The following is a 22570-nucleotide window of genomic DNA, read 5'->3' as shown; positions in this document are numbered from 1 at the left end:
TAAAAGTGCATTGAGTTATGAATAATGTTAATGGGTAAAACGAGCCATTACCTTTGCTGCAACAGTTACAGATGGCCACGTAAACGACACCAAGCTTTTCATCCACAATCATCCTACTACCATAAATTCAAGGCACAAACACAAATTGGAGCAAACGTCACACGACAATAGGACAGAAGTTGAAGCAAGGAAAGAAAATGATGCTAAAGAGCCATATCGCCAATGAAAGCAAATTTTCTCCATGAGTTATAATCATCCATTTTCAGGGCTCATTCGGTGTCAATTTTGCTCTATGGTGTAACTCCCTTTGAAAGTCATTGGAATTCTTTCACCATAACTATGCTTTGCTGGAATCTCTGGAGAATCATGTGATAACCCAGGAAGCACCCAGCTTAAAATTCCACCGGGGACCCGGAAAATGGGCCCTCCGAGTCAGAGTGTCTGGAAAAGGACTGCCCGACCGAGATAACAGTACATACTCATCAGCCAGTTAACCTCTCTGAAATCCACTACCACGAACCACCAGGACAGACACGGATGGCGCATTGAGCTCCGAAAGCATCCCAAGAATGGAGGGGCCACCCACCGATAACCACTCATTCCTACCAATATGCTCACTCTCCACTTTACATCAACAAACAATAGAACGCAGCTACACCCCTTGATCAATTCGGCCTGGCTGCACACATGTACATCGCTCGTAGAACGCCAACAGCCTGGTATAACGCAGCTATACCCCACGAAAAATCGGCCTAGCGGCACACAATCTCTTACACAGGCCCCATGGTAGCCAGAATGCAGACTCAGACCACCCTCCTTGCTGCGCACATTAAACTGATCTCCCATCCACCGCACCACACCTAGCATTAGAATGCAGCCATTTACTTTGGAAGTGCTGCTTTTTATTCTGTTAGGACTGCATGCACCCGCTTCAAAATGTGCTTCAGCTGTGGATGTTTTTCCCAGTGCATTTGGTTAACTGCAATAAATAATTATGCCTGAGAAAGAGCACTAAAGAAAACCTGTCCTGTAATCACTTTTTTGGCACTGCATAAATTCCATGTGTTTTTAAGGTCCTTCATTTTTCTGTATAAACCTTCAGATGTATAAAACAATTAAATATTTGCACTGAGGGCAGTGGTATAGCACCTAAAAAGGGCTTGCAAGATCCACTTACCCACTCAAGATGTTATGAAGAGCAGTAACAAATCCCATGGATTAAACTTGTTGGTGATAATAGGGATGTTTGAAACATTTATTTGACCTTTGTTTGCAGTAAATGTCAAGTTTCACTGTACATGGCTGGCCGCATTGCACCAAATATGTGCTTATGTTGACATGCATCATTTTACAGAAGGCACGGGTAAATATTTTGTTATCCATCACCATGGGGTGAGTGTATGTCTCTTAGGTAGAGTATATAAACTAAGGAATCCATCCTGCAGGTTTACTACGTTTTCTAAGAATTTGCAACTCCTGCAAAATCTAGACCCGCCACTGGATTTTAAACCTAGTTTTGTCTGTGGAGTCCATGCTCTTTTTAAACCTTTAGTACACTCGACCTTATTTTGCCAGATCTTGGCATCGGGGATGGCTCATTTGCTTAAGTTAACCTTTGAATAGTTTATAGATGTTTCCATAGCATTTATTTACTTTTTAATGCATGCAATCTGGACATTGGATTACATTAATCTTTTTTTCACTCCACTGTGAGATGCATTTAACAAACTGACAAAGCTGAATGTCTTCATGTGTTTGTTTCTCCCTCAATGAGGGTAATTCTGGTCTAAAACCTTGATTTCTTTTACTTAAGTTTCCTCTGAGAGGTAGCAAATTTCAAGTCTACCAATCTGCCAAATGCACGTTTTCTCTTATGTCCAGCTTAAAACACTTGCATCCTAGAATTCTATTTATAAGTTTAATGTCTAGAAGGCCATGTAAATCTTTGTAATGACCGAGTATTGGCCTTGAACCGACTGCTGGTAGCATGCAAACGTGCTGCTCTCAGTGGTTTGTGGTTGTAGTTATGAAAACCTCCATCGTAGCTTTTATTTTTTGAACTGTGGGGTGGTTAGTAGTGACATGGGAAACTATTTTATTATGCAGTACAGGAATGGCATGGAAGAGTATGAAAGATATTGTATAAACATCCTTTGGAAAAGTATGTATAATTGAGGCAGTATAATAATTGTGTGAATATGTATTGTATACATTTTAATCTTAATATGTACAGTCGTTTAAAATGTGACATCACTCCAGATTATTCTTTTAAACTATATTATTTGCCATGTCATTCTAGCAGGAATGTGGCTGAATGCAGAGATTCAGTTGCCATTTTGGTAGAGCAATTACTAATTGCTAGGTTGTTTTTAAAAAAAAAAAAAAAAGTTTATGGCAGCCCAAATACATCCTTAATACTTTTTGAGCATAAAGGATTTCATGGACATTCAGCAGTGAACACCATTCTCATGCCTTCTGTTCAAGTCAGAGGGAAAAAAACACCTTAAGACAAAGTAGCAGATGGGTTTGTGTATATCTGTATCCTCGTACAGGAAATGTGTGGGAATGGGAGAAAGATTTGTAGAGAATGTAAATGAAAAATCAAATGCCATCGACATTCAGCCTGCTTGGGAATGCCTCTGGGGCTCCACAGCTGTGATCCTATTAACACTTTGCAATCTATGGAGGGTTAGTCCTCACAATGTCCGTAAGGGATGCCCTGGAACACTGATACCATGTTTATTTTTCTTGAGGCTTTATTTTGGACTTGGCATTGATCTTGTTGATAAGGGAAAGGTGAAATGTAATGCCCAATTCTTTTAAGCTTGCATGCTGTGGGGATTTAGCGCACTGCATGGTAGGGTTGATGGTAATGTTTTCTATTGCAGTTATTCTTTTTAATGCACTTTAACTTTCTGTACAATTCTCTTAGGTTTATGAGTCATGTAAAGTAACCTCCGATGCGTGTCCAGCCTGCAAATTGAAAGGACTGACGCACCCCTTGCAGGTCTATCGCATTAGCTTTAAGGAATCAATCATTCTCTGCGAGAATCCACAGGTATTTTCATTGATCTATTTAGCCTTTTCTTGTGATTTGTGTGATTTGAAGACTGGGTGACTGTGATCTGGCTGAGCAGCAGGAAGCTCCATGCCAGTGGATCATGTTTTAGTATGTACTGTGCCTCTGCTCAATGACCGAATCAGAGGCAGAACTAGACACCAAATACATGCCCACACTGTGGAAAAAGGTTAATCAACCCCTGAGTGAAAAGAATGATGGGACCCCTTTTCACTCTTGCAAAAATACATTGTGGGCCATTGCGAAGGTAAAGGGCAGCACAGTCGTAGTTGGCAGACAAGATGGAATTGCGGCCAATATTTGTTCTTACTGTCATTTTCTTTTGTGTTAACTCCCTTCAACCTTAGAGACCCCCAGCTCTTTTGCTGGACTTGGGACTTTTTAATTTTAACCCTGGAGTGAGTTGGGACCTTTTTCTCACTCCCTCGTGTTCTTACCGGATTTGGATTTTTATGTTTTCACTGTTTTTGAGGTCTGACAAATTCCATAGGCATCTGCTTTTTGTATGGTGACACACAGCACCTTGAGTGCAGTGTCACTGAGAATTACTTAAGTTCACGTAAGAAAAGGTATTTTAAACCTTAAGAGAAATCCAAAGTTCCCAAGAATAGTAAAGTGAAATTGACTTTACTTACCTTTTTCTCTTTGTAGGTCCAGCACACACCATCTTATGTGGCGTGCTGGGGGTTAACTTAGTAGCTCCTTAGCCTACTTTCTCATGTAATATTGTTACCCTCACCACTTTAAACGGCTGGTGGCAGTGGTTTAATATTTCCTACCATTGTGCTTTTCTACCGCATGCTGCAGTACAGCACCCATGGGTGACCATTTAGTCAAAATGGCCCTTGTATTTTATTTTAATTTTTTTGCCATTTTCTGTTTCTTTTTTTTTGGGTTTTACTCTGTGTGTGGACAGATTTGAGCACTTTGTTTGTCTTGCGTTTGGTGGGTTTCAGCCCTGAAAACCCGCCCTTGCCTCCAGTGTGTCTGGAAGGGCAGGATGTAAGGGAGGGCCCCAAAACTCCCTGTCCTTTGTCTCTAGGAATGCCTGAATGCAACTAGTCCTGATTGGCTGGCTGTCAATTCAGGACAGCTAGCCTGCTGTGATCGACAGCCTAGGCTGTACATGAATGGGAGAAACCTGCTTAAAAGGCGAAGGTTTTGGGACTACAGGCAGTCGATCACTGGGAGAAACACCTGACGAAGAACCGTGAACAAAGCTTGCTCAACATCCTGGACCCTTGAATTGCCTTGTGAAGCCCTGCTGCTTTGCTGACCTCCCTTTTCACCTCAACAGAGAAGCTCCAGAAAGAACGACTTTTCCCCTTGGGTTAGTGTGACCAACTAACTCCACTTGATGACCATCCCTGACTTGCTGTGCCTCTCTGTTACTGCGCGAGCCCAATGACCGTGGTCCAGTGTCCGTAATAGTGTAACGTCTGCCGCAGAACAAATCCAGATGGAAGCTTCAGGAGACTCCTAAGGACCCTCCTGAAGCAGGAACTCCAGATCCAGAGTCCCCTCACCAGAGTGCAGGACCGAGGGAGTGAAGGAAGTCCAAACAGTATCCGTGATCCGCATCAGTGCTCTTTACTGAGCACTGAAACAGCGAAGTACCAACCAAAATGAGCCCATAGCTGCCGACGACCTCAGAGTACTGCCGCAGAATCCCTCCAGACATCCTCCCTCTTGTCTCCACGACTGAGGCTCAGGAACCATGGTCGGCAACGCTGTAGCAAGATGGAATCCAGCTGGACCACTCTTCTAACCCGAGGTACTTTGAGGATTGGGGCACTTACCTTATTGCATGTAGCTGCGCTGTTCTCACTGGGGAATTGCTTTGGCTTACCTTTATTGAGTTGAACTTCCTTCTCACAAGTTTAATAGCTTGTGACCCTACAGGTGATTATTCTGAACTCTCTAACTTTGTGCAAGCCTTTTGTCCAAGAAGTGCATCAGATCCATAGACTGTTACAGATGACTTTGGCTGCTCAGCTCCCTAAAGGCAATCGTCTAAATCCATTGACTTTGATACTTGTCCTTCCTAGGTGGTAGCTTGTATATTGTTACTGCTGGGAAAGGCTTATCTAGACTTCATTGGAGGATTCAGTTGTCCTCACATATTTTGAGAAACTGGTTTAACCTTTTTACTACCCTTTCTGCAACTTAGTTTACAAAAGTGTATTGGTTTGATATATAAATGCAAATAATGATGTATTGAGCCTATCCAAAGATTATCCACTGGCTTTATTTGACTCTGAAAAGTAATTTTAAAGTGTATTTGAATTGTTACAACTAATTGCCTTTTTAAAGAATGCTTATTTAAACCTGCCGATAAATTACAATTAAAAAAAATAATCTTATTTCGTTTATCACAAACTTTTACAAAAAAAAATTGACATGTCATTTAACATTCTCCATCACATTTACAAACTCTATTTAAAATCACTTAGCTCTTCCCCTTCCATTACAAATAAACTAAAAAGAAAAAAATACCATACAACATAAAGCACCTAGTCTTTCTCCAGTTAATCCTCCAGCAGTCTCTTATTTAGCTTTTCGAGATAGTGACAGTGCTATTATAACTGAAACCTTGAGTGCAAGTGTTACTTGGCTACTAGTATTTACGAATTTCAATTGTGCAGCTCACATTTACCCCTCTTGAGATAGGCCTGGCTGCTCAGTCACACAACACACTTGTGTAGTACGGACCTATACCAAAAGGGGATTACCTAATACCAAGGAGATGCGTGTTGTGTAATCTCAGTGTGACTGCAAACATGTGCTTTTGTGTACATGCATGTGCTGCTGGCTCGGGAGAGTACCATGGAGGAGTTTAGTAAAAAAAGAATATTTAAAGTTGCGATTATGGGTGATTCTGTAGCAACCTCCTTTTTTTAAGTAATTCAGTTCAAACACCCCCACTGTGTGTTTGTATGAGTGTAAATGATCAACAATTTAATTGTCCAAATGTATTCTACAAATTCAACCAATATGCCATCTGTTATTTAGTGCTCGTTATCCCTGAGCCAAGGAGAATTGAATATTGCATTAGTTACAATACTAGTTTGTTATTCCCAATGCAAAGATTCCCCATTTTACAATGGGAGTCAGTTCACACTTTCAATATTATCTGTGCCTTATGCCAACGCATATTTCACTAGTATAGAAACACATTTAATTGCGGCTTATAGTGAGCTTAAGGGCAAGTTTCTACACAAATAACAAACATTTTTCAAACATTACCACAAAAAAGAAATCAAACAAGGGACATTTTTAAGATGGTGTTTAGCTTTGAAAATATATCCCCAGAGAATATATTGCATCTATAATCTACAATTCAAACCCTCTTGGAATGCGAGTACACACTAAGTTACTTTGACTCATTCCATTGTTTCCAATGCCATGATAATGTAAAATACCATAAATAAGATCAGTCTATGTATCCAATTACACAATCATTGTAATTTTTGTAGTGGACCCACAGGACTATTTTGGCTTCTGTTGTATCTTGCGATTGGTATTGAGACTCACTATTGTGCGGATGGTCCCTTAATCACCTTTGTTAGGCAGAGTTTGTATGCAGTACCCTTTGGGACCACTACACACAACTAAGATTACAGGTGTAAGCAGACCAACCTTTGATATAAGTCTACTACAGTTTTGGTAGAGTTTCTGAGCAGCCAGGCTTATCTCAAGAGGGGATGTGAGCTGTAATGTTGCACAGAGGTCTACAATCGCAGGTGTTCAAAAAAACTCTTGCACTCAAGGTTTCTTGGTTAAACACTTAATTTATTCAACAGCCAGTAACATTCACTAGAAGGAGGCAGTTAAATATTATACACAAATATACTTCAGTACTGTACTTTAAGGTTCTGATGCATTCAGAATACTTTGAAGGAGGAGCAAAAAAGGAATAGGTTATCGGAACATAAAAAGATTACAATTATTCTTGGACCGTGCATTTAATTTGAGTTCACCAGAAGTCCATTGAATAGGTTAGGTCAAAGTCAATGGGCTAAAGTCTTGGATAGGATATAAGCAGTTCTGATAAGTAAACCGTAAAGTCTCTGTAAAATTTCTCAGACGTAGTTTTAAAAAAGAATCATCATATGTTGGGTCACAAGCTGATTAGGCCTGCGAGTTGCAAAAGTTTCACGCACTTTCACAGTGAGAGGTAATTTCTCTAGGTCGGGTTTTCACAGTACCTTACAATGAAGAAAAAAATGCAGCTGATGACTTCTGTTCCTGGCAGTTCCTGCAGATCTCTCTGTTCCTCGGCCTCAGTCGTGGGGACAAGAGGGAGGACGTCGGGGGACTCCTGCACTAAAGCTTGGCAAAGCTTAAATTCCGGTAGCTGTAAGTCAAGCACACAAACTGGTGTCTCTCCCTGGTTGTACGGTTTCCTGCAGCACTCTGAGGAAAGTCAACCAGCTCCAAGATGAGTATCCAGGTGGCTTATGGTCGAGTTGATTGGTCCCACCAACTCAAAGGGAGAAGTCGTCCTTGAATGGGCTTCTCTGTCGAGATGTACTTGGCGATTCGTACCTGCAGCAGAGCTTCACTGGGCAAACCAACGGACCAGGAGTTGCAGCAGCCGTCCTCTTCCAGCTCGTCTTCGGTTCTTTCATTCCAGTGGTCGGCTCTGCCTTCCAAGGCAAGAGACTCACCGTTTTATTCAGTTCTCTCCCATTCATTCCAGCCTATCTGTCACTCACCCTGGAGGGTGGCTCTTTGCCGGACAGTCAGCAAGCCAATCATGCCAGAGTGCATTTGGGTCTCCTAGAAGACTAAGCACTGGGAGTTTCGGGCACCTCCCTCACTTCCTGCCCACCCCAGACACTCGGGCGCCAGAGGCGGTCTTTAGTCCTGAAGCCTCCCAAAGGCGAAGGAACAATGGGACCAAACCTGGTTTGGCGCACAGGCATACTCTAGAAGTACCTTTCCAAAAAGAAATAGTGAAAAAAGAAGACCCAGACCTGTTTAAACTTAGGGGGCTAACACGCCATCTTGAAAAACATGGCTCCTGTGATTTAACGCTACCGGTGTTCAGGGTCAGGAAAAATCATGTTAGTTCGTTGTAAAACCACTGCCACCAGCCATTTCTAGAGGAAAGGGTAGCATTTGACTCCTACATGAGTATTTAGACGGAGGGGATACTAAGTAACCCCTCCAGCACTCTATTGTAAGATAGGGTGTGCGCTGTGTCTAGGAATTTAAAAGACTAAGTGAAGTCAATTTCACTCCCCTGCTCTGGGAAACAGTAGTTGATCCCAGAGAAGTTATTTAAACCTTCGGAACGCCTGAAAGGCTTCCCTGTGTCACTGCACTGAAGGTGCTGTGTAACACAAACAAACAAGATGATGCCTATGGAGTTGGTTAGACTCCATATCCAAAGAAAACACAAGGGTAAAACACACATTAAAATACATGAGTGGGAAAAGGGCTCGCTATCTCCAGGTAAAAAAATAGTCCTCAAAATCCAGCAAAGTTGCTGGGGGGTCTCTAAGGTGAAGGGAATTAGCACATTTTTGAGAATTCTCCCTAACAACCTTAACCCAAAGCAGGCCCACCTTCTCATTGTACAATTGGCCGGTAGGAGCTACTTGAATCTGTAAAGTCAAACTAACCGAGTCTCTTCCGAACCACGCAAGTTGACAAATATACATTTTTGCAACAGCAAAACACTCGCATATATTTTTACAAACCACCCCCACATGTGGTTTGTCAAAACCTATTACAAAAGAAATCCAATATTTATCCAATGCCCCCTGTTAAGGCGGATTCTCCGAAATGTGTTAATTTTCCTTCTACAGTAGACCCCAAGCTCTTTTGCTGGACTTTAGGACTTTTTATCTCTCGTGTCATTTTAGTGTGATTTAATTTGTTCTTTTTGACTTTGGAGTCTGACAAAACGTCATCTTTACATTGTCACACAGCACCTTGAGTGCAGTGGCACAGGGGAGTTTCTTAGATTTCCCAAAGGTTTAAATACCTTCACTGCTCTTGGAAACAGTAGTTTCACCAAAAGAAGTGAAATTGACTTTACTTACAAATTGTAACTTTCTAGACCCAGCACACACTATCTTACAATAGGGTGCTGGAGGGGTTACTTAGTATCCCCTTTGTCTAGTTTCTCATGTAGCATTTTTATGTTCCCCTTTCTACAATTAATGGCTGGTGGCAGTGGTTTACTTTTTACTACAATTATGTTAATACCGCAGGTTGCGTTCGCAGCCACAAATTTCCCACAAATGTCTCTATAATGCTGCCCCTAAACACTTGATAGATATATTCACTCTAAAAACATCATCTAGACCTACTAGATCAGCCAACTCCTTCTGCATCATCTCGCCATGCTTCAACTTAAAAAGAGCTGGAGTTACCAGCTTCCTGGTACAAGCAGCCTTGGCATGGAATGCCCTCCCACTCAACTTACGTACTGACCCAAACCTCCACAGTTTCAGGTTCAATACCAAAAAATGGCTCCTCACCAATGACACTACTGTCTCCACTGCCTGAGTCAGTAAACTAGACTCTACCTGCCCCCTTCACCGGCTCCTATGACAACGCCTGCTGACAACTTCTCAGATGCTTCCTGCCTTCACACTGACAAATGTATCCTTGTACCCCGAGTTGTGTTGTCACTATGATACTTAACTGTTATGCTTCCATGCTCCTACTACCTTTGACATTCTACTATGTACCAATTTCCACTTGTATGTACTTATGTTTCGAGGGGATTGGGTCCTCCGACGTATTCCATATCTATGACATGTAATCACCACAGCTGTGCTGCTTCGGAAACTTTTTCGGCGTCTGCGTCCTGCGTCGATGACGTCGATGCGCCGTCGTCGAGGACCTCCTCCGACGTCATCCGATGTGATAAGTAGGACGCACGACGCCCATAGCCTCAGTTCCGTTTTTTCCGCGAACGTGTTGCTTCGTGTTTCTCGGTTCTAAGCCTCGACTCTTTGGAGTTCTGTTCTTTCTGGTTCTTCGAACCTGTTCGTTTGTGAATTTCCTTCGGCGATGTCTTCCACTTCGTCTTCAACCCCGCGTCCGGGCTTTAAGAAGTGCGGGGAGTGTGGGTCCAAGATGTCGGTGACTGACTCGCACGACGCCTGCCTCTGGTGCCTCGGGGAGGCCCACGACACGGATGACTGTGTCGACTGCCAGTCGCTCACGTCCAAAGCCTTACGCGAACGTAAGAAGAAGTTGTCGGTAGGTCGGGTGTCCAAGCCCCGGAAGTTGAAGTCGGCGGGGCTTTCGACGGATGATTCGAGGGGTGACTCGCCGCGTCATCGTCGGAAGTCTCGTCGGTCTTCTTCTAGGAGTGGGTCTCGCCACTCCTCGGCCTCTTCGAGGCATTCTCGGAAGCGCCGTCACCGGTCGCCTTCCAGGTCCTCTTCCGAGGATTCTGCACGGCACGTCGGTTACCCCACCAGCCGTGCGATGCCGGAAGAATGGGCTTCCTTCGGGAAGAAAATGTTGGCGATTCTTGAGTCGCAGGGTGCCGTCCGCGCCCCCGAGTGGGTTCGGCCGTGTGAGGTCGAGAGACGCCGCTCGCAGGAGTGGTCGGCACGAGTCACGGTAGCGGTCCCGTTCGGACAAGGAGGCTCGTTCTCGCCGTACCCGTTCCAGGTCCCGGTCCTCGACGCGTTCGAGACCGTGTGCTCCTGTGAAGTCTTCGAGGAAGACATCGACGTCTGAGGCGTCGAGGGCGTCGACAGGCTTTCTCGAGGCTCCGGCTTCGAGGGCCTCGTCGAAGCCGTCGACGATCAGGTCGTCGAGGGACACGCTCGGAGCTCCGGCTTCGAGGGCTGTGTCGACGCCGCCGATACTGGAGGCGCTGCATCTGACGTCGATTTCCTCGACGTCGACGCCGATCCTCTTGGCGCCGTTGCCGGTTTTCTCGGCGCCGATTCGCTCGACGCCATCGACGCCTTTCGTGTCGGAGGTGCCCCGTGTCACGGGTGTACCCCCTAGGAAGGCTCTGGTTAAGAGCAAGCACTCTCGGGTGCCTTTTCGCCACCTGGAATATATTTCGGAGGCGGATGAGGATTCTGATGGCCTGGTTCCTAGTCGGGTGCCAGATGAAATTGTCTCGGGCCATAGTCAGTTTGACGATTTGAGGCAGTCACTGCATGATGCCAGTGGACTGGACACCTCTCCGGAGGTGGAATTTTGTAGGCCTGAGCCTGGCTCCCATGCCGATTCCTCGTACCGGCGCCTTATGGCTAGGGTGTCTGAGTACCTGGGATGGTCTGCTCCCCCAGGGGAGTTTGTGCAGGATGATCTGACGGACATCCTTGATGTTGGTCCCCCAACTGACCCGGTACTGCCGTTCCATATGGCTTTACAGAGAAGGGTGGCGGCGGCTTGGACTGCTCCGGAGAGTCTCCCGGCGGTGGGCAGATCCTTGTCGCGTAAATACCGTCCAGCCAGTAGCGACCCCTGCTACTTGACCAGGCACCCCACTCCGGAAAGTTTGGTGGTGCAGGCGGCCACGGCCCCGGCAAAGCAGGCGTCGTACCCTACCATCCCTCCTGATAGGGACGACAAACGTTTTGATGGCTGGGCGAAGAAAGTGTTTCTTCTGGTGGTATGGCGCTTCAGGCGGCCAACTCCATTTGTGCCTTGTCACGTTTCACGCACACTCTGTGGAACTGTGTTGCGTTAGCGGCTGAACATATTCCCGAAGGGGTTGAACGGGATGGTTTCCTTGCTATGGTCCAGGATGGTAAGGATGCCATGTGTGAGTACGTTCAGTCGGGTCTGGACTTGGCTGAATGCGTCAGTAGGTCCATGGCGGCGAGCACTGTGATACGCAGGTTTGCGTGGTTGCGGAAGTCGGGGTTTGCTCCTGATGTGCAGTCCCGGCTCCTCAACATGCCCTTTGATGGTGAACACCTTTTTGGCAGCAAGGCTGACGAGAGCCTTGAGAGGTTGCAGACCTCAAAAGCTGCAGCGAAGTCGTTGGGCGCTGCAGTTCGCCAACCTCCGCCTTTTCGTCCTAGGGGACAGCAGTGGAGGGGTGGTTCCTTTCGCTATTACTCATCCTTCAGTAAAGCGAGAGGAGCTGGCAGTCAAAGAGGCCAACGCAGGGGTACCAGAGGTGGACGACAGGGTACCCGTGGTGCCAAGGCCGCTCGGGCAGTTGCCTCTTTGCCCTCAGGTAACGCCGCAGCCGCTCCCATTCAGTCGTGAGGCCATGTCCCATGGTTCGCCGGTTGGGGGAAGGCTGGCGCAGCATCTTGTAGAGTGGCAAGCCGTTACTTCAGATGTGTGGGTTCTGGAGATCATATCCCACGGCTACTGTCTTCCTTTTCGGCACAGGCCTCGCGACAATCCACCGGGGAACCTCTCTTTGCAGAGTCCGGATCCGCTCCTTGCGCAGGAAATTCAAGCCCTGCTGGAGAAAGGCGCCATAGAACTGGTGCCTGTAGTGGAGAGGAACAAGGGATGGTATTCCCCTTATTTTTTGGTTTCGAAGAAAGACGGGGGATTGAGACCCATCATGGACTTGCGCGATTTGAACAAACTCCTCAGGAAGGACAAGTTCAAGATGGTTACTCTCTCTCAAGTCCTCCAGGCCCTTCAGCTTCAGGACTGGTTGGTGTCACTCGACCTCAAGGATGCTTACTTCCATGTGCCGATCCATCCCAAGCACAAGAAGTACCTGAGGTTCGCGGTTGGCGACTCGCACTTTCAGTTTCGGGTCCTGCCGTTCGGATTGACCTCCGCCCCGAGGGTTTTCACCAAGCTCATGGTGGTGGTGGCAGCGCATCTCAGGCAAGGGGGGGATTCACGTCTGCCCCTACCTGGACGATTGGTTGATCAGGGGGTGCTCTCCCGAGCAAGTCCTGGATCATCTATCGATCGCCTGTCGCTCCCTTCACAGGCTGGGCTTCTCCCTCAATTTAAAGAAGTCCCATTTGACGCCAACGCAGCGGCTCCAGTACATCGGAGCAGTGCTCGACACTTCCCTGGGGCAGTGTTTTCCTCCCCAGGTGAGGGCTCTTCACATTCAGCAGATGGTGCACAAGTTTCAGCATGCCCAGACGCTCCCAGCGTTCGAGTTCTTGAGGTTGCTCGGCCTCATGGCATCCTGCATTCTTCTGGTGCCAGAGGCTCGCCTGCGGATGAGATCTTTGCAGTGGGCACTCAAGACGCAATGTCGCAGTCCTCCGGCAGGATGTCGGACTCGATTCAGGTGCCGTCCTCGGTCGCCCGGGACCTTCTGTGGTTGGCCGTCGAAGGCAATCTGATGAAGGCGGCTCCGTTTTGGCTTCCCTGGCCGGAGGTGACGATCGTGACGGATGCATCCCTCACGGGATGGGGAGCTCATGCCAACGGGCTGACAGTCAGCGGTCGTTGGTCTCCGTCGGAGTCCAGACTCCATATCAATCTGTTGGAGCTGAGGGCCGTCAGGCTAGCCCTGAAGGCTTTTCTGCCGTCTGTGCGAGGGAAGAATGTCCTGATCCTGACGGACAACACAGTGGCCATGCACTACCTCAACAAAAAGGGGGGGGGGCATGGTCACTTCCTCTGTGCAGAGAGGCGATGCAGCTCGAGTTCTGGGCCATCCAGCAGGAAGTTTCGACCTCGGCAGTTCATCTGGCCGGTGCCGAAAACGTGACGGCGGACGCTCTGAGCAGGCAGAGCGCGATCTCTCACGAGTGGGAGTTGGCTCAGGAGATTCTCCTGGAAATCTTCGCCCTTTGGGGGACCCCTCAAGTGGATCTCTTCGCCTCCAGTGTCAACCGGAAGTGCGAAAGGTTTTGCTCGCGGGAATTTCCTCCAGAAGGGGCCTTAGGAGACGCGTTCGTGGTGGAGTGGTCATTCCCGCTGCTGTACGCGTTTCCTCCAGTCCCCGTCATCCCGCAAGTGCTGCGGAGGTTACGGAAGTTCGGTTCCCGGATGATCCTCATTGCCCCGGCGTGGGCTCAGAGGACGTGGTACCCGGACCTTCACGACTTATCCATCTGCCCTCCACGTCGTCTTCCCTACCGAGACGATCTGCTCTCACGGGAGGGGGGTCAGGTTCTCCATCCAGAGGTCCGATCCCTCAACCTTCACGCTTGGTTTCTGAAAGGTTGAGGTATAAGGATTGGGACCTCCCTGAGGACGTGATGGAGGTGTTGCTTTCGGCCCGAAGGCCGGCAACAAAGTCTCTGTACCGTTGCCGTTGGCGTAAGTTCTGCGACTGGTGCAGAGTTCAGAATGTGGATCCTTTTGCATGCGACATCCCCATGGTTCTGTCCTTTTTACTTTCTTTGGCCCACAGGGGCTTGCAAGTGGGTACCGTTAAGGGTTACCTGGCGGCGCTGTCCATCTTTAAGCGCTCGTCAGAGTGTTCTTACTTTAAAATCCCTTTGATTTCACAGTTCCTGAAAGGGCTCACTAATGTGTTCCCTCCGTCACCTTTCCTGGTGCCCGGTTGGGATTTAAACCTGGTTCTTAAGTTTCTTATGGGTGCTCCATTTGAGCCTTTACATTCTTGCCCTTTGAGGCTGTTGACTCTGAAAACTGTGTTTTTAGTTGCGGTTACTTCCGCTCGCAGAGTGAGTGAGTTACAGGCACTTTCAGTTAAGCCTCCCTTCACTGTATTTCACAAGGACAGGGTTGTCCTTAGAGTTCGTCCTTCTTTTCTTCCGAAGGTAGTGACGGAATTTCATTTGGCCCAGAAGGTTGTTCTTCCGGCATTCTATCCTCCTCCGCATCCTGGTAAGGAAGAGGAGAGGCTCCGTAGGCTTGATCCTAGGAGAGCTTTAAGCTTTTATGTTTCACGCATGTCCCGGGTCAGAGTGGATGATCAACTCTTTATTGGTTACGCTGGTAAGCGTTTGGGGCAAGCTGTGACGAAACAGACTTTGTCTCGCTGGATTATTTTGGCCATCTCGGAGTGCTACCGTTTGGCGGGTAAGGACCCACCGGCTGGCTTGCGGGCCCATTCTACCAGGGGTATGGCTGCGTCTACTGCCCTGCAGAGGGGTGTTCCTATTCGCAACATCTGTGATGCAGCCACCTGGGCTTCAGTACATACATTTGTACGTCACTATTCCCTTGATTCCATCCGAGCACAGGATCTGGCCTTTGGCAAGGCGGTCCTTTGCTCTGCTATTTGATTGGCTATTCTACATTTTGATTCTAAATTCTTTCCCTCCTCCTTGCTTTGGTACTGCTTTGGGAGTCTGTCATAGATATGGAATACGTCGGAGGACCCAATCCCCTCGAAGAACAAGTTACTTTCTTACCTGGTAACGTTCTTTCGATGGGATGGTCCGACGACGTATTCCATATCGCTCCCGCCCGGCCTTCCCCGCTGCAGAATTTCTTTTGCGATTGCAGCTTACGTTCCGCAAGGCTTTGTGTCTGACTGGCAGTTGACTTATGTCACACGTTCTGGGGGAAAAAACTACAACTGAGGCTATGGGCGTCGTGCGTCCTACTTATCACATCGGATGACGTCGGACGTCGGAGGAGGTCCTCGACGACGGCGCATCGACGTCATCGACGCAGGAAGCAGACGCCGAAAAAGTTTCCGAAGCAGCACAGCTGTGGTGATTACATGTCATAGATATGGAATACGTCGTCGGACCATCCCATCGAAAGAACGTTACCAGGTAAGAAAGTAACTTGTTCATCTTAAGATGTCTTGTAAAGTGCCCAGATACCCCAGGGTGTGGCGTGCTGTATAAATAATAAACAAACGGTAAGGCACCCATGGGTGCCCAATTTTGTCAAAATGGCCCGGTCGCCTTTTTCACCATTTTCTGTTGGAAAGGTCTTTGATTTACTGTGTGCCAAACCAGGTTTGGTCTCTTTGTTCGTTTTGTCTTTGGCAGGATTCACGAGTGAAGCCTGCCTCTGGCACAGTATGTCTGGCAGGGGCAGGAAGTGAGGGAGGTGCCCAAAATTCCCTGTGCTTAATCCCCTTGGTTACAGGAATGCACCCAATGGTGATTGGCCGGCTGGCTGTCCATCAAGGACAGCCACCCTGCTGTGTGATTGAAACCTGCATAAACGGCGAGGCTTTTTGGCTTGTAAGGTAGTCAACCATTGGACGAAGGAATCCGAAGAAGGAACAGACGCCTGCTGCAACTCGTGGACTGTTGGTTTGCCCGGTGAAGCCCTGCTGCTGTGCTGCAGCTCCAAATTCGCCTTGACTAGAGAAGCCCTCCAAGGAGGACTTCTCCCTTTTGTTGGTGAGACCAATCAACTGTGAAGTAATTCAACAAAGGTAGCAGGCGCCCCTCTCTCGGAAGAACAAGGCATGATAACCTGTTCAGTGGTTGTTAACCACATTGAGAGTTCGCAGCCATCTGCTTTTTGCTCACTGTACCTTTCACAGATGGGAAATATCCATTTGCATATCAGTCTTTGTCCCGCACACATGGGCAGTCCAGCACCGAAATGCTATGGCAATTCCTCTCTGAACAAGAGTACCACCAGCAACCCCATACACGTGTTTCAGCCTTGTTGGGCATCATCAGTGAGGTGAAGCTGAGCCTCTCTAAGCACAGTGAGCAGGGAGTCCACGTCTGGTTGCCCCCAGGTAACCTAGGGTGACCAACCCCAAGTTCCTTCAAAGAATTCAACAAAGGTAGCAGGCGCCCCTCTCTCGGAAGAACAAGGCATGATAACCTGTTCAGTGGTTGTTAACCACTGTGAAGTAAGCCCGTCTGGATGTCCTCTCGAAGCTAGTTGTATTTCCACTGCCGTTGCTGCTGAACCAAAGAGCCAGGGAGAGGAACACCAGATTGTGTGCGTTGCTTTTAAGTCCGGCCCGAGCGCCAGGAAGATCCTCCAGACTTACCTGTTGCAGGACTGACCAAGCCTGAGCCACCTCAAGAGTGGTGGACCCCAGAAGCAAGTAAAGTCTGAAGTGGTATCCGAGAACCACTGTGTTGCTATTTGCAGAAGAACCGCTGACTTGAAGTTTGCCCATTGCTGCTGTTGACAGTCCCATTGCAGAGCGGGAGTCTCTAGACGTCCTCCCTCGTGTCCCCACGACTGAGGCTCAGGAACAGGATCCAGGATCCGCAGAGCTGTACAGGACCAGAAGCCAGCTGGAACCATTTCTTCTAGCCAGAGGTACAGTAAAGTCTAAGAGCTTACCTCTTGTGTAGCTTTACTTGCGCTCAGTTGAGACTGACTTGGTTACCTTGCAGAGTTGCTAAAGCTTTGCCCCTCACAAGCCTCTTGGCTTGTGGCCCTTCAAGTGTTCCATTTTCTGCAAACATTTCTACATACATTTTGCAAGACTTTTTACCTACCTGCAAAGAAGACCTCCAGCCCCCCTTCACATTGTGCAATTAACATGTCCTGGCTCTCCCTGAGAGACTCCTCATTACCTGACTTTGTGCTTTGAAGGTGTTTAAAAGTACTTTCCTGTTAATTAGTTATTTGTTAACCTTTGTTTTATTCCTCAATTCTATCTTTTCCACCAAACTCAGTATTGCTCTAAATATACCAGTGATAAATTAATGTCCAGTGTCTTAGCTATTATCACCTGAGGGTGTCTGTGTCATCCCCAATGGGTGTCATCTGATTTAGAGAAACTAAGTGTATTTTGAAGTGTATGTAAGTGTTACATCATTTGCTCCCTTTCTGAAGAAGGCTTATAGAACTGAAATAAATTGTTTTCTAAAGAAACCTTGAGTATAAGTTTTTATTTGGACAACTGTTTGTTGAAACTGTCACATTACTGCTCACATTGACCCCTCTTGAGCTGCACCTGGCTGCTCGACCACACTACTAACATGTGTAGTTCAGAAATTTACCAAAGGTTGGGCCCCTATTGCCAGGAGGTTAAGGTTGTTGTAGTGCACCCAAAGGGTACTGCATACAATTTTGCTTAACACCCCCGTTCTGATTGGTAACGATTATCTGAACTACCATCTTCAGCTCATGTGTCGAACACGCCCTGTTTTAGGATTTGTCTGTGGTAGGTCATGAGAGCATCGTAGTTACACATTCACATACATAATTCATTACGAGTCCCAGCTGGCCAGAGAATACTTTGCAAGAGTACTTCACACAATATGAGATACGGGAAGAATAAACGGTTTCCTTTTGAACTGGCATTAAAGGATAGTTCCGGGACTTTTTTTTTATTGTCCCTACGGGTCGGCCATGTGTTTGTAAGCATAAATCGGTAGATCGTAGGAAACTTTCCTATGGACCTTACCCGACTTTTCGCCCATTATCGCGCTCGAAATCAGCCTCCATTTTGTGATAATCCTATCATTTCGCCCCATCGACCTGGCTCACCTGCCTTTGCGGCACTAAATCAAATCCCCCGCCCCTGAAACAGACTTTATCAAAACATTCATATTCCCCGCCTCTATCCGTGACGTGACTGAGCTGCGTAGGCAAACGCGCCCAGGCGTCTTCTACGCGACTCCACACAGACCCCGGAAATCAACACAGATCAGCTCACAATACAGCGCACCACAATTCGGAATATGAAACTGTACTTTGAAATCAAACCGCAAGATTGTAAATGTGGTAAAGTACATTTATTTGACATCAAATGTTTAGAGAATATTCAGCGATTTGCATTTTTATTTGCTCATGTTCCAAAAAGTTCGTATTGAGGGAAGCGATGTTCGTGTGCAGTACACAGGGTGTTGGTTTACGATAAAAATAAGCTCTTCGGTCGCACTGATAATCGCATGGCTGTTCCAACAACGAGGCACTAGGCCACCACAACGGTAGGTATGTTGCATCTAACCGTTAGTACCGCGTAAGGGCATACTTGTACTTGGCGATCGTCCCATAAAATGGTCAGGGTGGTAACGTTGTTCACGCGGAGAAGCAACTGGCGGCTGTAGAAGCCGTCCGCCGGTGTCTGGTACTCGTGACACAGACAGTAGTGAATGATGTACCTAAAAACATAAAAAATGAAATTAGTCTCACCATCAGATCCTTATTAAAATTATTCATTTCATAGCGAGGACAGCGCTACTGGGTGTACACAAGTGTTTAAAGGCGTGGCGAGGCATGGAGGGGGGGGGGAGTGGAGTACAAGGTAAGTAGCATAAAATAATAAATAAATAGGGCCAGCTGGTGGCAAGTGCAAGGTAAGTGCAGAACAAGTACTGGGAAGGGGGGGGCTGTAGGATACTGAGACAGTCCCCCAGTGCAGGGGTTGACAGGGAGGCAGTGCAGGTGGAGAGTGGAAGGGCCCAGGACCGAGGTCGCAGACAGTGGACCAGTTGTAGCAGGGGAGAGGGAGAGAGAAAGCAGAAGCAAAGAGGAAGGTTTTGAGGTACTTCAGTAAAAGCAGATGTTTCTCCTCAAGATAGTGCGCGGTAGAAAACAATATGCCACATAGAACGAACAAGTACAACTGAACCCGTCTTTAAAGCCACTGTATAGTAATCAAATTGCGGTATAAACTCATCAAAAGTTAACTTACATTATATTTGCATTTTCCATTGTGTCTCTGTGTAGGGCAGACCCGAAACACCACTCCTTCTTTGCCGACGTTACTTCTTCTAATGAACGTGGCTCATCGTTTCGTTTCTGAAATGTTATTCATTATCTTTTCTTAGTCTTTCGGGATGGTCCCGGCCTGTCAAGGTCAAATCACAATAGAACCTTATACTGGGTCGTGGGCCGTTCCGCCACCCGAGCAAAACATCAAAGCAGCTGACCTTCACTTTGAGCGAGCACACATTTCTAGTTTGGGCCTGCAACATGAGGAGACTCGAGAGAACAGACCATCAAATTACAATCATTTAAACCGTGATGTGTATTTCTCAATGAGCTCTGCTTTAGGTGGACATGGAACAGAGGCAATGTTGGGTGGCAATGCAGTTGTCCCCTGCATAGGTTCGTTCACCACTCCATGTATGTGCCTATCGAGGACATCTACGATAAGTCTCTCAAACTCATATTGCATATCCTCAAACACTGGTTTGATCACCCATTGTTTACTTCTTTTAGTGAAGGCCTTATTGTAGCGAAGCGTCCCTAAAGTTCCGGTCGTCCTACTTTGTTGACGGCCAACATTATGGTTATGTGCCAAGACCGCTAGAAGAGTCTGATTTATCATGCCTTCCATGCCAAAATGCAATCTTTTGGGCCTGTACTTTAGGCACATATTGTGGAACACCTCCAAATCTCCTGTGTGGCAGAATTCCGTGAGTCCCCTCAAATCTCTTGTTATAGTTTTATCAAATACAATCTTTTCAATGGCCTTGTGAGTGGGTGATGAAGGAATCAACCACTTCTTCTTCCGTGCCTCCTCTGTGGACAAATGGCCATGTTCACATTTGTGGAAATGTTCATTTGTCGACCATCGATGTACGTTGCTACAGTGCAACATTACTGACCGCCATTTTTCCAGTAGAATTTCCAACGACCCTTCACATGTTTTTGAGCTCCACCAAAGATGGTTGCTGATTGACTTGGACCACTGTGAAATACCTTGCATATCTTTTTTTTTTTTCCTGCAGCCGACAATTTTTTGATTGTTTTTGCAAGATGCCATACGTCAAATTGGTGATTTATATTTTTGTACTCTTCTCTCATTGTCTTGGCAATTGAAACGTGTCTGTCCGTGGCTATCAGGTCGATCACCATTCCCCGCGATTGTAGTTCTTGCAATGATGGTACAAAGCCAACTTTCTCCATGGCCACTGAGGATGTACTTTGTGACACCTGCACGACCACCGAACTCACAATTTTCTTACTTTCCATGTCCTGAAAGTGGTAGGTGCAGTACTTGGCTGAAAATCCTGGGCTGTCGCACTGTCCATCACCGGCTAGCCTGAAGCGTTTGCCCGCGAATGTACTTTCCATTGACATTTTTTCCATTCTCCAAGCTTCGCTGATGGCTGGAAATAGATAATCGGTTTGGTATTTGTAGAACTGAGTTTTCGCAATGAAATGGATTCCCACAAACTGAAAGAAATACTGTAACTTTTTAAAACTTGAACCACTAAAAAGTGCGGCCGCTGCACAAAGTAGATTGCCTGCTGGCAGTTGCCCCAGCATGGGTTGTGCAGACCATGCGAACGGATGATATTGTGTACAGGTGGCATGTATTTTAAGGTTAGTGCCTCGAATTGCACGAGTCACATTAATCAATGGCTCCCCACATACTTCCCCACCAACCCAATGCCCACATTTCATCATCATAATAATATCCATCAAACAGCTATCGAATACAATGAATTTGGCCTCTTTCCTTATACTGTCACTCTGCATCCCAGCTGGTTCGGCCTGTAACGTTGAGGACATGTCACTCGCATGAAAGGTACAATCTCTGATATCGTCTTCCGCTATGCTGAGTGATATTGATGGTGTTTCATTGTCGTCCATGTCATTCTCTTCCACTGCAACAACTGTTCCTTGTCCGGAGATGGGAGAAAAAAACAATGTCTTCAACTTTCGCGCGCTCTTATTTTTTGCGGGTGTGGATTCTGTGAATTGATCTCCGACTGCATCCAAACTACCAGGAGGACATTCACTATCAATGGCTGGTGGTGGTATAGCTCCGTTGTCAATCACTTCATATTCTTCCCATTGGCACGATGCATCTCCAGTCTCAAGTCCCTGCCAAAAGGTTTGACAAGCAACATCTCTCGTTCGCTTCACTGTGTGTGTAGATCTAGTTCTTACACCCACTCGCAACTAGAGGACAGATTAGAAAAGGGATGTTCAGTTTAAACACAACTTACAGTATTGAACTATTGACAGTGAAAGACAACATAATATAGTGAACAGGACACTAACCTTCTTTTGCTTTCTTTTCTTTGAAACTTTCTTGCCTCGAACTTTAACATCTGGACGCTGTTGCTCCGACTCGTGTGTGCATGTCTCCACTTCCTCTCGCGCTGCAACGACTATATTTTCATGATAAGCACATCCATCACTCACTGAGGCTCCATCGACTCCCTGAAACATAGAACTTTCATTAGTATGTATAATAATATTGAAAACACAAAATGTACTTGGGGACCAATACCCATACGTACATCTCAATAGCAAAACACGAATGAACGCATTGTGTAGAACATTCAAACGACAATAGTTCACGCATTGTTGATCTAGTTAGATTGAACTGTCAAGATCCATACCTCGGGCTCCGCATAGACTTCCATTGATGATATTATTGAAGATGACGCTTCAGCAACTCCCTGAAACACAGTAATTGCATTAGTATGGTTTTCTATTTTGTTTAAAAGAACATAAACTTTGTGCAGGCGTCAACGGCTCATCTAAATAGACCTGCACAAATGATCAGTTGTCTAAAATAAATAATGGATATCTAAATATGATTCGATTTGCTCCATCGTTGGAAGTGTCACCACCCAGAGATCTGCATCAACTACTAGGGGTGATGTTCTTGTTGAAGAAGCTCCGTCAGCTCCCTGAAACATAGTACTTGCGTTAATAAAGAAGGAAGTATAGCGGATGTAATCACGTCATTTGATCTCGCATGATTGATCTGTCAGTATCCATACCTCGAAA

General features: G+C 46.6%; 1 protein-coding gene across 4 annotated transcripts in view; it reads left to right on the top strand.

The window, feature by feature from the left end:
* The window catches only part of USPL1 (ubiquitin specific peptidase like 1), a 462937-nt gene that overhangs the window by 86252 nt on the left and 354115 nt on the right, over positions 1–22570 (top strand). For all 4 annotated transcript variants that reach the window (XM_069639225.1, XM_069639224.1, XM_069639223.1 and 1 more), the window contains one exon: positions 2933–3058. In XM_069639225.1, the coding sequence (XP_069495326.1) occupies positions 2933–3058 (126 nt within the window). The remainder of the gene's footprint in view (positions 1–2932; positions 3059–22570) is intronic.

The sequence above is a fragment of the Ambystoma mexicanum genome, chromosome 7q, assembly GCF_040938575.1.
Source record: "Ambystoma mexicanum isolate Mex_15411 chromosome 7q, UKY_AmexF1_1, whole genome shotgun sequence".
Taxonomy (NCBI): Eukaryota; Metazoa; Chordata; class Amphibia; order Caudata; family Ambystomatidae; genus Ambystoma; species Ambystoma mexicanum.
The sequence above is the reverse complement of the archived record's forward strand: the minus strand, read 5'-3'. Positions and strand labels throughout refer to the sequence as shown.